General features: G+C 43.6%; 1 protein-coding gene across 2 annotated transcripts in view; it reads right to left on the bottom strand.

Annotated features, from left to right (window-relative positions):
• LUZP2 (leucine zipper protein 2) overlaps nt 1-15405 on the bottom strand; it is a 1110632-nt gene that overhangs the window by 96653 nt on the left and 998574 nt on the right. For both annotated transcript variants that reach the window (XM_069738799.1, XM_069738800.1), the window contains exon 10: nt 785-880. In XM_069738799.1, coding sequence (XP_069594900.1) covers nt 785-880 — 96 coding nt within the window. The remainder of the gene's footprint in view (nt 1-784; nt 881-15405) is intronic.

Genomic DNA, 15405 nt, shown 5'->3' with positions numbered 1-15405 from the left:
AGTAATTTTCAAAGTGAACCTATACTTCAAGTGTATCTGCCATCCACAAACAGAGAATGAAAGGGATAGTCCACTACTCTGATATTGATGAGCTATCCTTAGGAGCTGGTAACAGCTGATCAGTGGTGGAGCAGCTTGTTGTACCCCACTTCAGTAGTAGACTTTCCCTATGGTGGTCATCCATATTAAAGGGCAGGTGACCAAACACTTGTTCAACAGACAAACAGATATTTCTCTGCATGCAAATGCATGCTTGATTTGGCCAAGGGTTCATATATTCTAAATAGGGACCCATAATGTGTATGGCCACATATAGCCATTTGATGGGATTATCAAATATTCATGGCAATCTATTTAATTTCAAAATTATGCACTTCCAATAAATTAGTTTTTTTTACATCAACAAGATCCATAAGGCATTGTGATTACATGACATTATGAATGGAACCTCCCATGATATCAGACCCTAAGATCTCAAGGTTTCTTCCCGGACAAGTAGGGCAAATTACACCATTCTTATGGTCCATGCATAATGCAGCTCTTCCTTTTTACAGCAAGAGAGAGCCAATGAGATCACATGGAGATTTGAGACTGTTCATGGCTACGATATATAAATATAGGATGAACTTTCTGTTTAGTGAAACAGGTTTTTAGACTAACTGTAGATGTGGGTTCTTCAAAGCAAATTTTGTTTTGTCTAATAGCACAGTCATCATATTGTGAAGTCTCCAGGAAAAGCAAAATGTTATGGCTCAACATTTCTGGCAAAATTACATATGCTTACATTGAGAGGGGAATCGCAGTTCTTGTCGTGTTGAAAATCTTTATTGACCACTTCACTAGAACTTGAACTTGTATTTGAAGGTACATCAATTCGGCCCTATAGGAAGAAGAAACAGTATATTAATTATCTCAGAGCTTACAATGTTTATGATTTATCAGTGGAAAAGATGACAACTGAAAATAAATAATTGAATATTAGAGATATCTGAATATATTCAAGTGGAAATGAGTTCTACTTGAATATTACAAAAATCCATATTTGCAAGAATGTAATTATTTTGTAATTCACTTCTGCGCTAAGGCTAGTATCACACTAGCGTTTAGCCGGGCTGCAGAGGGATGTGGACTTCCTCCGAAAAGCTCCGCCCACTGCCATGTCTCTTCATTCAGCTCCGCCTACGGCTGCATGCGGCGTGTGCATCCTATCTTTAACATTGGGTATGCAGGCCATGCCACTGTATGCGGATGCCGCCGCATGCGTCGCTTTGATGGTGCGACGACCTGCGCAGAATGCAACAAGTTGCAATGTCGTGCAGATGCAGCGGCATGGCCTGCGTACCCAATGTTAATGATAGGGTGCGCATGCCACATGCAGCCATAGGCGGAGCTGAATGAAGAGGCGCGGCAGTGGGTGGAACTTGACTGAGGAAATCTGCATCCCTCCGCAGCCCGGCTAAATGCTAGTGTGAAACTAGCCTAACTCCGCAGAATGGGACCCAGTAACCACCCTTTTTCTGAACCGTAAAGGGCCATCAAAAGGGCTGAAGAATAAAAAAGAAAACTCGCTTTAGGCTATGGTCATACAGTGAGCTTTTGGGGAGTTTTTGATGCTGCAGAAATTCTGAACCACTTCTGCATTTACTTGCAGTTGTTCATTGTGTTTTTAGTGCATTTTATTGCGTTTTTGACACTGCAATTCTTTCTCTTTTTGATCTGTCATGCCTTAAATAAAAGTGCTTTATTTTGATACATCCTACTATTTGGTTTTGGAGGTGTCTACACAGCATTACAAAGAAGAACAATGGGCATGAGATTTCTATAAATCCCATCCAATTTGCTTGATTTGTAAGTCGCTATATTATTAATTCAGCAAAAATGCGCAGTGTCAGAAATTCACCAAAATCTAATTTTGGTAACATAACCTTACTACTTATCTCACTGGCCTCCCTGCTCTACTGACATTCTGTAACCACTCATGCTAGGCCAGAACATCTAGCTCTGATGACGACTCTGTGCTTGGACGCAAGGTGACTACTAGTGATGAGCGAATATACTCGTTGCTCGTGTTTTCCAGAGCACGTTCAGGTGATCTCCGAGTATTTGTTAGTGTTCAGAGATTTCATTTTTATTGATTCAGCTGCTTGATTTACAGCTATTAGCCAGCCTAAATTTATGTGGGGATTGCCTGGTTGCTAGGGAATCCCCACATGTAATCAAGCGGTCTAGTAGTTGCAAATCATCTAGCTGCGGCAAGGAAAACCTGAGGAACAAGTATATTTCTCATCACTAGTGACTACACATGTTTGACCTTCACAGATTTGCACAGAACCGCACCAGGCCTCATCAGAGTCAGAAGTCGTGACCTAAGGGTATGTGCACACGTTGCGGAAAGGTGTGTGGATTTTTCCGCACTGATTTTGGTAAATCCGCAGGAAATCCACAATGTGTGCACATAGCCTCACAGGAAGAGACTCGAGTATTCAGTATACAGAATGGCGATAAGAACATGCGCCAAATATGGACTAAAAAACAGTAATAAAGGTAAAATAAAAAATGATGATGGCAGGGAAATAATATTAAAAAGTGATCTTTATTATTAAATATAGCAACAGCAATAGAAGATAAAAAAATATGTATATGTATATATTTTTACATTCATATGTATATGCACATATCACACACCATATAATTAATATAATACAATCGGCATGTGGCAAGTCAAAAAATGTATATATATACTCTGGATACCCCAGTGGACCAAATAAGAGGATATATAAAAGTACAAAAAAGAGAGAGATCATATGTCAAAAAAGAGAGAGATCATATGTCAAAAAATACCAAAGGCATTTTCCCCTGACGAAGGAATTTTTTTTGGGTCCGAAACGCGCGTCGGGGTACATATCACCACATATTGGCGGTCCTGGAAGCAATTTTCCCCAGCTTTGTAAGTAAGTGACATCAGATAGACTGGATCATATGGTCAAATAGCACCTTTTCTTTTGGTGTGGTTGCAGCAAGGCTTGTACATTTAGCTGCCTGTTAGCTTATTTTTGCACATACCTTTAGTAGGTACCTATACACAAACGTTTATTGTTATGTGACACTTTTATATTTATTATATGTGATTTATTAATATATGCACATATATATATATTTTATATTTTTTTATATATATATTTTTTTTTTTTATCACTTTGGTTTCACATAATTTGGCTTTTGGTATTTTTTGACATATGATCTCTCTCTTTTTTGACATATGATCTCTCTCTTTTTTGTACTTTTATATATCCTCTTATTTGGTCCACTGGGGTATCCAGAGTATATATATACATTTTTTGACCTGCCACATGCCGATTGTATTAGATTAATTATATGGTGTGTGATATGTGCATATACATATGAATGTAAAAATATATACATATACATATTTTTTTATCTTCTATTGCTGTTGCTATATTTAATAATAAAGATCACTTTTTAATATTATTTCCCTGCCATCATCATTTTTTATTTTACCTTTATTACTGTTTTTTAGTCCATATTTGGCGCATGTTCTTTCTGTTCTTGTAGTGGTTTCACTATATTGCCTTGACACAGGTGGTGACCGGTATTTTTATATTTTAATTTTTAGCTTATGGGTATTCTATTTTAGTACTTCCTTTTCATAAATAATACCTGGTGTTTTATCCTGTGTCTATTTTATAGAATGGCGATAAGAAGATGTGTTGAGGACCAGAAATGTGACAATGGGGAAAAGTGTACCTGGAGAGGTGTACTGTAAGGTATAAGTGGTTTTTTTTTTTTCATTTATCAAAACTTACATTTATTAGGCTCTAGGGTCTTCAGAGACTCCAGGGAGCAATAAAGGACATTGCAATAGCATAGAATAACTTCTCTACAAATCATAGAGTATAAGCACTGGCACTTGCTCTTAATCCTCAAGGGGGATGCAGGTAGGAAAAATTGGATTTGTGCGCTGACTGTTAGAACTAAATATCTAGTAATTGTATATGACTACCGGATTTGCAAATATTACTGAATAAAAGGATGATAGTGATACACAATGCACAACTGTATGCAAATCAAATTTTCTTGGAAAATATTGCAGGTGCAGGCAAATTTGAACTTGCCTCATCTGCTCATCTCTAGTGAATATCATTAATCACTGAAAGAAAAAGACCATTAGCACTTAAAATTGAAAGTGTGAAAAGGATGAAAAAGCAAAAATATATTAAGAAAAGCAGGCATACTTATAGTACATGCAAGGGTCGCAATCGTACCCGAGCTCTGGAGACTAGGGGTTTACAAATGGTCCCATTGGCCCATACGAAAAGACTATTGCTATTAACCCCTTTCTGACATCAGACGTACTATCCCGTCGAGGTGGGGTGGGCCCCTATGACCACCGACGGGATAGTACGTCATATGCGATCGGCAGCGCTCACGGGGGAGCGCCGCCGATCGCGGCCGGGTGTCAGCTGCTTATCGCAGCTGACATCCGGCACTATGTGCCAGGAGCAGTCACGGACCGCCCCCGGCACATTAACCCCCGGCACACCGCAATCAAAGATGATCGCGATGTGCCGGCGGTACAGGGAAGCATCGCGCAGGGAGGGGGCTCCCTGCGGGCTTCCCTGAGACCCCCGAAGCAACGCGATGTGATCGCGTTGCTGCGAGGGTCTTACTTCCCTCCCTGCCTGCTCCAGCCCCGGATCCAAGATGGCCGCAGATCCGGGTCCTGCAGGGAGGGAGGTGGCTTCACAGCGCCTGCTCAGAGCAGGCACTGTGAAGCTTGCAGCGCTGCAAGTCAGATCAGTGATCTGACAGAGTGCTATGCAAACTGTCAGATCATTGATCTGTGATGTCCCCCCATGAGACAAAATAAAAAAAGTTAAAAAAATTTTTTCCAAATGTGTAAAAAAAAATATATATATATATTCCTAAATAATTAAAAAAAATATATATTATTCCCATAAATACATTTCTTCATCTAAATAAAAAAAAACAATAAAAGTACACATATTTAGTATCGCCACGTCCGTAATGACCCGACCTATAAAACTGGCCCACTAGTTAACCCCTTCAGTAAACACCGTAAGAAAAAAAAAAAAACGAGGCAAAAAACTACGCTTTATTATCATACCGCCGAACTAAAAGTGGAATAACACGCGATCAAAAAGACAAATAAAAATAACCATGGTACCGCTGAAAGCGTCATCTTGTCCCGCAAAAAACGAGCCACTACACAGCATCATCAGCAAAAAAATAAAAAAGTTATAGTCCTCAGAATAAAGCGATGCAAAAATAATTATTTTTTCTGTAAAATAGTTTTTATCGTATAAAAGCGCCAAAACATAAAAAAAATTATATAAATGAGGTGTCACTGTAATCGCACTGACCCGAAGAATAAAACTGCTTTATCAATTTTACCAAACGCGGAACGGTATAAACGCCTCCTCCAAAAGAAATTCATGAATAGCTGGTTTTTGGTCATTCTTCCTCACAAAAATCGGAATAAAAAGCGATCAAAAAATGTCACGTGCCCGAAAATGTTACCAGTAAAAACGTCAACTCGTCCCGCAAAAAACAAGACCTCACATGACTCTGTGGACCAAAATATGGAAAAATTATAGCTCTCAAAATGTGGTAACGCAAAAAATATTTTTTGCAATAAAAAGCGTCTTTCAGTGTGTGACGGCTGCCAATCATAAAAATCCGCTAAAAAACTCGCTATAAAAGTAAATCAAACCCCCCTTCATCACCCCCTTAGTTAGGGAAAAATTAAAAAAAGTATTTATTTCCATTTTCCCATTAGGGCTAGGGTTAGGGCTAGGGTTAGGGTTAGGGCTAGGGTTAGGGCTAGGGTTAGGGTTAGGGCTAGGGTTAGGGCTAGGGTTAGGGCTAGGGTTAGGGTTAGGGCTAGGGTTAGGGCTAGGGTTAGGGCTAGGGTTAGGGTTAGGGCTAGGGTTAGGGCAAGGGTTAGGGCTAGGGTTAGGGTTAGGGTTGGGGCTACAGTTAGGGTTGGGGCTAAAGTTAGGGTTCGGGTTTAGATTACATTTACAGTTGGGAATAGGGTTGGGATTAGGGTTAGGGCTGTGTCAGGGTTAGAGGTGTGGTTAGGGTTACCGTTGGAATTAGGGTTAGGGGTGTGTTTGGATTAAGGTTTCAGTTATAATTGGTGGGTTTCCACTGTTTAGGCACATCAGGGGCTCTCCAAACACGACATGGCGTCCGATCTCAATTCCAGCCAATTCTGTGTTGAAAAAGTAAAACAGTGCTCCTTCCCTTCCGAGCTCTCCCGTGTGACCAAACAGGGATTTACCCCAACATATGGGGTATCAGCGTACTCAGGACAAATAGGACAACAACTTTTGGGGTCCAATTTTTCCTGTTACCCTTGGGAAAATATAAAACTGGGGGCTAAAATATAATTTTTGTGGGAAATTTTTTTTTTTTTATGGCTCTGCATTATAAACTTCTGTGAAGCCCTTGGTGGGTCAAAGCGCTCACCAGACATCTAGATAAGTTCCTTAGGGGGTCTACTTTCCAAAATGGTGTCACTTGTGGGGGGTTTCTACTATTTAGGTACATGAGGGGCTCTGCAAACGCAATGTGACACCTGCAGACCATTCCATGTAAGTCTGCATTCCAAATGGCGCTCCTTCCCTTCCGAGCCCTCCCATGCGCCCAAACAGTGGTTCCCCCCCACTTATGGGGTATCAGCGCACTCAGGACAAATTGGACAACAAATATTGTGGTCCAATTTCTCCTGTTACCCTCGGGAAAATACAAAACTGGGGGCTAAAATATATTTTTTGTGGGAAAAAATTTTTGTTTTATTTTTATGGCTCTGCATTATAACCTTCTGTGAAGCCCTTGGTGGGTCAAAGCGCTCACCACACATCTAGATAAGTTCCTTAGGGGGTCTACTTTCCAAAATGGTGTCACTTGTGGGGGGTTTCTACTGTTTAGTTACATTAGGGGCTCTGCAAACGCAATGTGACACCTGCAGACCATTCCATCTAAGTCTGCATTCCAAATGGCGCTCCTTCCCTTCCGAGCCCTCCCATGCGCCCAAACAGTGGTTCCCCCCCACTTATGGGGTATCAGCGCACTCAGGACAAATTGGGCAACAAATTTTGGGGTCCAATTTCTCCTTTTACCCTTGGGAAAATACAAAACTGGGGGCTAAAAAAATAATTTTTGTGGGAAAAAATTTGTTTTATTTTTACGGCTCTGCGTTATAAACTTCTGTGAAGCCCTTGGTGGGTCAAAGCGCTCAAAACACATCTAGATAAGTTCCTTAGGGGGTCTACTTTCCAAAATGGTGTCAATTGTGGGGGGTTTTAATGTTTAGGCACATCAGTGGCTCTCCAAACGCAACATGGCGTCCTATCTCAATTCCTGTCAATTTTGCATTGAAAAGTCAAACGGCGCTCCTTCCCTTCCGAGCTCTCCCATGCGCCCAAACAGTGGTTTACTGTTATGACCTGGTGGTCAGGACAATAATGGACCAAGTGGTTAAGAGCACACGGAATGACCTGATAGTTACTGATAATAAAGGACGAGCTCTGGGACGTGGGAACTCTGCTAACAGCAATCCCAAATCCTATCAAACACAATAGAAATAGCCGTGGATTGCGCCTAACGCTCCCTATGCAACTCGGCACAGCCTAAGGAAGTAGCTAGCCCTGAAGATAGAAAAATAAAGCCTACCTTGCCTCAGAGAAATTCCCCAAAGGAAAAGGCAGCCCCCCACATATAATGACTCTGAGTAAAGATGTAAATACAAACACAGAGATGAAATAGATTTAGCAAAGTGAGGCCCAACTAACTGAACAGACCGAGGATAGGAAAGGTTACTTTGCGGTCAGCACAAAAACCTACAAATAGACCATGCAGAGGGCGCAAAAAGACCCTCCGCACCGACTCACGGTGCGGAGGCGCTCCCTCTGCGTCCCAGAGCTTCCAGCAAGCAAGACAACAATAAAAATAGCAAGCTGGACAGAAAAATAGCAAACCAAAGAAATACAAGCTGGAACTTAGCTTCTGCTGGGAAGACAGGTCACAAGAACGATCCAGGAGAGAACTAGACCAATACTGGAACATTGACAGGTGGCATGGAGCAAAGATCTAAGAGGAGTTAAATAGAGCAGCCAGCTAACGAATTAACCTCGTCACCTGTGGAAGGAAACTCAGAATCACCCACCAGAGGAAGTCCATGGACAGAACCAGCCGAAGTACCATTCATGACCACAGGAGGGAGCCCGACAACAGAATTCACAACAGTACCCCCCCCTTGAGGAGGGGTCACCGAACCCTCACCAGGGCCCCCAGGCTGACCAGGATGAGCCAAATGAAAGGCACGAACCAGATCGGCAGCATGAACATCAGAGACAAAAACCCAGGAATTATCTTCCTGACCATAACCCTTCCACTTGACCAGGTACTGGAGTTTCCGTCTCGAAACACGAGAATCCAAAATCTTCTCCACCACATACTCCAACTCCCCCTCAACCAACACCGGGGCAGGAGGATCAACGGATGGAACCACAGGCGCCACGTATCTCCGCAATAACGACCTATGGAACACATTATGGATGTAAAAAGAAGCAGGAAGGGCCAAACGAAATGACACAGGATTGATAACCTCAGAAATCTTATACGGACCAATGAAACGAGACTTAAACTTAGGAGAGGAAACCTTCATAGGAACATAACGAGACGACAACCAAACCAAATCCCCAACACGAAGTCGGGGACCCACACAGCGTCGGCGGTTAGCGAAACGTTGAGCCTTCTCCTGGGACAATGTCAAATTGTCCACCACATGAATCCAAATCTGCTGCAACCTATCCACCACAGTATCTACACCAGGACAGTCCGAAGACTCAACCTGCCCTGAAGAGAAACGAGGATGGAAACCAGGATTGCAGAAAAACGGCGAAACCAAAGTAGCCGAGCTGGCCCTATTATTAAGGGCGAACTCAGCCAATGGCAAAAAGGACACCCAATCATCCTGATCAGCAGAAACAAAGCATCTCAGATATGTTTCCAAAGTTTGATTAGTTCGTTTGGTTTGGCCATTTGTCTGAGGATGGAAAGCCGAGGAAAAAGACAAATCAATGCCCATCCTTGCACAAAAGGATCGCCAAAACCTCGAAACAAACTGGGAACCTCTGTCAGAAATGATGTTCTCCGGGATACCATGTAAACGAACCACATGCTGGAAAAATAATGGCACCAAATCAGAGGAGGAAGGCAATTTAGACAAAGGTACCAAATGGACCATCTTAGAAAAGTGATCACAAACCACCCAAATGACCGACATCTTTTGAGAGACGGGGAGATCCGAAATAAAATCCATAGAAATATGCGTCCAGGGCCTCTTCGGGACCGTCAAGGGCAAAAGCAACCCACTGGCACGAGAACAGCAAGGCTTAGCCCGAGCACAAGTCCCACAGCACTGCACAAAAGAACGCACATCCCGTGACAAAGACGGCCACCAAAAGGAGCTAGCCACCAAATCTCTGGTACCAAAGATTCCAGGATGCCCAGCCAACACTGAACAATGAATCTCAGATATAACTCTACTAGTCCATCTATCAGGGACAAACAGTTTCTCCGCTGGGCAACGGTCAGGTCTATCAGCCTGAAATTTTTGCAGCACCCGCCGCAAATCAGGGGAGATGGCAGACAAAATTACCCCCTCTTTGAGAATACCCGCCGGCTCAGGAACACCCGGAGAGTCAGGCACAAAACTCCTTGACAGGGCATCAGCCTTCACATTCTTAGAGCCCGGAAGGTACGAAACCACAAAATCAAAATGGGAGAAAAATAACGACCATCGAGCCTGTCTCGGATTCAACCGTTTGGCAGACTCAAGATAAGTCAAATTCTTGTGATCTGTCAAGACCACCACGCGATGCTTGGCTCCTTCAAGCCAATGACGCCACTCCTCGAATGCCCACTTCATGGCCAACAACTCACGATTACCAACATCATAATTACGCTCAGCAGGCGAAAACTTTCTAGAAAAGAAAGCACTTGGCTTCATCACCGAGCCATCAGAACTTCTTTGCGACAAAACAGCCCCTGCTCCAATCTCAGAAGCATCAACCTCAACCTGAAACGGGAGCGAAACATCTGGCTGGCACAACACAGGGGCAGAAGAAAAATGACGCTTCAATTACTGAAAAGCCTCTACAGCTGCAGAAGACCAATTGACCACATCAGCACCCTTCTTGGTCAAATCAGTCAACGGTTTAGCAACAGTAGAAAAATTAGCGATGAAGCGCCGATAAAAATTAGCAAAGCCCAGGAACTTTTGCAGGCTCTTCACAGATGTCAGCTGAGTCCAATCGTAAATGGCCTGGACTTTAACAGGGTCCATCTCGATAGTAGAAGGGGAAAAAATGAACCCCAAAAATGAAACCTTCTGAACTCTAAAGAGACACTTTGACCCCTTCACAAACAAGGAATTCGCACGAAGGACCTGGAACACCATTCTGACCTGCTTCACATGAGACTCCCAATCATCCGAAAAGACCAAAATATCATCCAAATACACAATCAAGAATTTATCCAGGTACTCTCGGAAGATGTCATGCATAAAAGACTGAAATACTGATGGAGCATTGGAAAGCCCGAATGGCATAACCAGGTACTCAAAATGGCCCTCGGGCGTATTAAATGCTGTTTTCCATTCATCGCCTTGTTTAATACGCACAAGATTATACGCCCCTCGAAGATCTATCTTGGTGAACCAACTAGCCCCTTTAATACGAGCAAACAAATCAGACAGCAACGGCAAAGGATACTGAAATTTGACTGTAATTTTATTAAGAAGGCGGTAATCAATACAAGGTCTCAAAGAACCATCCTTCTTGGCCACAAAAAAAGAACCCTGCTCCTAACGGTGATGACGACGGGCGAATATGGCCTTTCTCCAAGGATTCCTTTATATAACTCCGCATAGCGGCGTGTTCTGGCACAGATAAATTAAACAATCGGCCCTTAGGAAACTTACTACCAGGAATCAAATTAATTGCACAATCGCAATCCCTATGAGGAGGTAGGGCACTGGCTTTGGGCTCATCAAATACATCCCGATAATCCGACAAAAACTCTGGAATTTCAGAAGTAGTGGAAGATGAAATAGACAAAAATGGAACATCACCATGTACCCCCTGGCAACCCCAGCTGGACATAGATTTCCAGTCCAATACTGGATTATGAACCTGTAGCCATGGCAACCCCAAAACGACCACATCATGCAGATTATGCAACACCAGAAAGCGGATATCCTCCTGATGTGCAGGAGCCATGCACATGGTCAATTGGGTCCAGTACTGAGGCTTATTCTTGGCCAAAGGCATAGCATCAATTCCTCTCAATGGAATAGGATACTGCAAGGGCTCCAAGAAAAAACCACAGCGCCTAGCAAACTCCAAGTTCATCAAATTCAGGGCAGCGCCTAAATCCACAAATGCCGTAACAGAATAGGATGACAAAGAGCAAATAAGAGTAACGGACAATTGAAATTTAGACCGTACCGTACAAATGGTGGCAGACCTAGCAAACCGCTTAGTGCGCTTAGGACAATCGGAGATAGCATGAGTGGAATCAGCACAGTAAAAACATAGCCCATTCCGACGTCTGTGTTCTTGCCGTTCAGCTCTGGTCAAAGTCCTATCACATTGCATAGGCTCAGGCCCATGCCCAGATAGCACCGCCAAATGGTGCACAGCTTTACGCTCACGCAAGCGTCGATCGATCTGAATGGCCAAGGACATAGACTCATTCAGACCAGCAGGCATGGGAAATCCCACCATGACATCCTTAAGGGCTTCAGAGAGACCCTTTCTGAAGATTGCTGCCAGGGCACATTCATTCCACTGAGTGAGCACAGACCACTTTCTAAACTTCTGACAATATATCTCCGCTTCATCCTGACCCTGACACAGAGCCAGCAAGATTTTCTCTGCCTGATCCACTGAATTAGGTTCGTCATAAAGCAATCCAAGCGCCAGGAAAAACGCATCAACATCACGCAATGCCGGATCTCCTGGCACAAATATGCTATGGCAACCAGACCGCCCGTACGCCGTACCAGGCCAGCGCTCCAAGGCAGACGCAAGCATAGCTATCTCCGTGGCAACCATCCCTCACAAACAACCGTGATGAAGCAGGCAGGGAGCGCAGGGAGAAAAAATACAAAACAACATATAAACAATACGCTAAAAATAGCAGATAAGGCACCTCCATCCACTCTCTGACTGCCAAATCACGACCCTAGGCACAAAAGAGAGAAAAAAACAGATTACACTAAAAACAAAGTACATAAACAGCACAATATTAAAACACATACGGGCGGTCTGGTTGCCATAGCATATTTGTGCTGTGGCTCCTGGTCCGGCCGTGTGACCCACTGCCGGGTCAGATGCTCCGATGCGGACGCTTACTCTGGGGCGCCTGGCGCGTGCGCGCTTGGTTGTGCTGGGAGGCGGCTTGTTGGTCGTCTCATTGGTGCGCCTTGCGCGTGCGCTCCTGCGCTCTATGACGTCGGGGGCGTTCGGCGCTTGCGCACTTGGTAACGCTGTGGGGCGGTCAGGTGATCGGTCCTGCAGTGTGCCGTGCGCGTGCGCCGGCGTCCTATGGCGCTCACATGCAGCCTTGTACCTTCTGCTTTGATTGGGGGGTTTATTTTGTGCGCCTTTTCTCCTAACCCACAGGGATTGGATGAGAAAGGGGACTGGCCCATGGACATTATGCGATTGGTGGAGATGTCGATATGGCAACCAGACAACAAATGCAATCATTGGATTGTGCACCTCTGTGACGTTTGTTTATATATGTGATTGTGAATTTTATGCTTTTCCTGTACATATTTCCATAGGATATGGGTAGTGATGGTGTTGCTTAGCTGTTACTTATTAGATGTATGTATATTATTTGATATTTAAGCACATTAAATGTATATTTAATAAAGGCCGCCCCTTGATGGTGATTGGAGCCCATGTGGGTTTCACACTATTTAAGATGGCTACTTTGACAAAGGCCAACCAGGCCGAAACGTTGTATTTTTATCATGGCGGAATAAAGAACTTTTTGGATTAACATCACCTGGTATGGATGCTGCTCTCTCTTCTTTACATATGTTTTTGTCCGATTGGATCCTTGGACTTTGGAGCGTGCATCCCTTGTCTGAGTGCTGATGGTTGACCTCGTTATACAGCCCTATTGTGGATCCTAACCAACGTGCACCGGACTATGGCCATGGAGCCGTTATCTACTCCAGAGGTGGGTGAACTGGAGACTGCCTCAATTTTCTCATACACGGAGGAGGATGCAGTGCGGTTTTTATCTGGTACTTCTAACGACAATACCTTTTTGAGTAAACCGACTGCAGACATGGTATGTAAGAAACATGAGACTGAATCTAGGAGATTGATCTCCTTTGAACTGCATGTGACTACACTCACTGAATACTATAAAGCCCGTAGAATACCTCGTGGCTTACGTCCACATCTACGTCCCACCCTGATGGTAGATAATGCTCAATTCTGTAATAAATTTGAATCCATCACTAACAAATACTCCTTTGATTTGATGCTCCTAAATATAGAGTTCCTCCGTAAGGAGATGGAGCTTATCAAGGGGTCTGTGCTGGAATTGGAGCAACAATTGACTGGTCTAATGACTGTGCCCGAACTGACAGCATACAGAAATAAATTGGAGGATAATCTTGTAATATTTCGGAGTGATATTGAGAAAACCAAAAGATCCAAATGGTTCCGTGATATGGAGGACTATAAATCAGGACGGATTTTTTCCTGGCATCCGGGGACACAACTATCGTTTAACAACAGGAGGTCTAGGCCTCTGCAGCAAAGGAGGAGAAAGAGACCGCAGGAGAGGGACCCACACAGATTTGGTTTTACAACAGCAGATTCTGATTCAATTGATGACTCTAATTTGGGAGCTTCTTTCTCATCCTTAAGTTTTTTAGGGGTCAGACAAGTGGCTGCAACAACAGCAAAAGGAGGAACCGGAGAGGCGGGAGGAAACACAAAAGACGGCGGTTCGAACAGGGAACGGAGGAAATTCCACAAATCCCCTATGAGAACACGGAACATGGACGAACGTCGGAAAGTGAACTAAACCGCAATGAATTGGTGGTAAATATATCGTCTGCCCAATTGACTGATATCGAGTATGATATGTTGGCTAAAGGCTTGTCTTTTTGTCCGAAAAACTCTCCTGATTGGTTTCAGATCGAATGTGACTTGTTTGCTTTCTATAGAAGGCTGCGACTAACCTCTTTTTTTTCAGAGATACAGCCGCGTGTAGATGAACCAACGGATGTGGTGATGGGGGGTTTTACGCTTAAAGAAGCTGGTTTGTTTAACAAAAGCTCTTTTCAACCCCACGTTAAAAATCAGTTTTTCGAGTCATATATTACTTTGGTGGAGAGGGATATCAAAAAATTGAGGGAGCGATTTTGCCATCATGGATCTAATAATCTGTCCAGTGCTGAGAGACAAGCATTAGATCGCCTCTCAAATAATACTGCACTTACAGTGAAACCTGCCGATAAAGGCGGTGCAGTAGTGGTAATGGATACTGTGAAATATAGGGCAGAAATTATGACACAATTATCAGATACTGCGGTATATAAGAAACTTACATGTGATCCGACGGCAGGTTTTCAAAGGGAGCTACAGCTTCTGATCGATGACTCCTTAAACAGTGGACTCATCGATCAGAAGCTGTCCGAATTTTTGTTTGTTAATTCACCTATTACCCCTGTCCTGTACACATTGCCAAAGATACACAAGGATTTGTTAAATCCCCCCAGACGCCCTATTGTATCGGGCCGGGGCTCCATGTGTAATAAGGGGTCAATCTTTTTGGATAAAATTCTACGGGTTTTTTCTACTTCAGCCGGTTCCTACATTCGTGATGCGAATGATTTTTTAGAGAAACTTAATACTGTTTCGGTGTGTGCCTCAACTTTTTTGGTATCATTTGATGTTGTGTCTTTGTACAACTCCATCGAACATGAGAGGGGTCTGGATGCAGTCGGTGTGGCGCTGTCGGGCTCGGACGTGTCGCCGGATTGTGCACAGTTGGTCCTCACACTGCTGGAGTTCATCCTCATGAGGAATTTTTTCCTCTTTGGGGATGATTACTACGAGCAGTTGAGGCGTACCGCCATGGGGTCCAATGTGGCCCCCACGTATGCTAACATCTACATGGTGGTACTCGAGGACCAACACGTGTACAGATCCAGCTTCTGGCGGCACATCCGGGCCTGGTGGCGCTATATCGATGATATTTTTTGTGTTTGGGAGGGTACCCATGAGGACCTTCTTGGTTTTCTGACAGAACTTAATCATA

Source organism: Ranitomeya imitator, chromosome 9, assembly GCF_032444005.1.
Source record: "Ranitomeya imitator isolate aRanImi1 chromosome 9, aRanImi1.pri, whole genome shotgun sequence".
NCBI lineage: Eukaryota > Metazoa > Chordata > Amphibia > Anura > Dendrobatidae > Ranitomeya > Ranitomeya imitator.
Note: the sequence above shows the minus strand (reverse complement) of the source record. Positions and strands in the feature narration are given on the sequence as shown.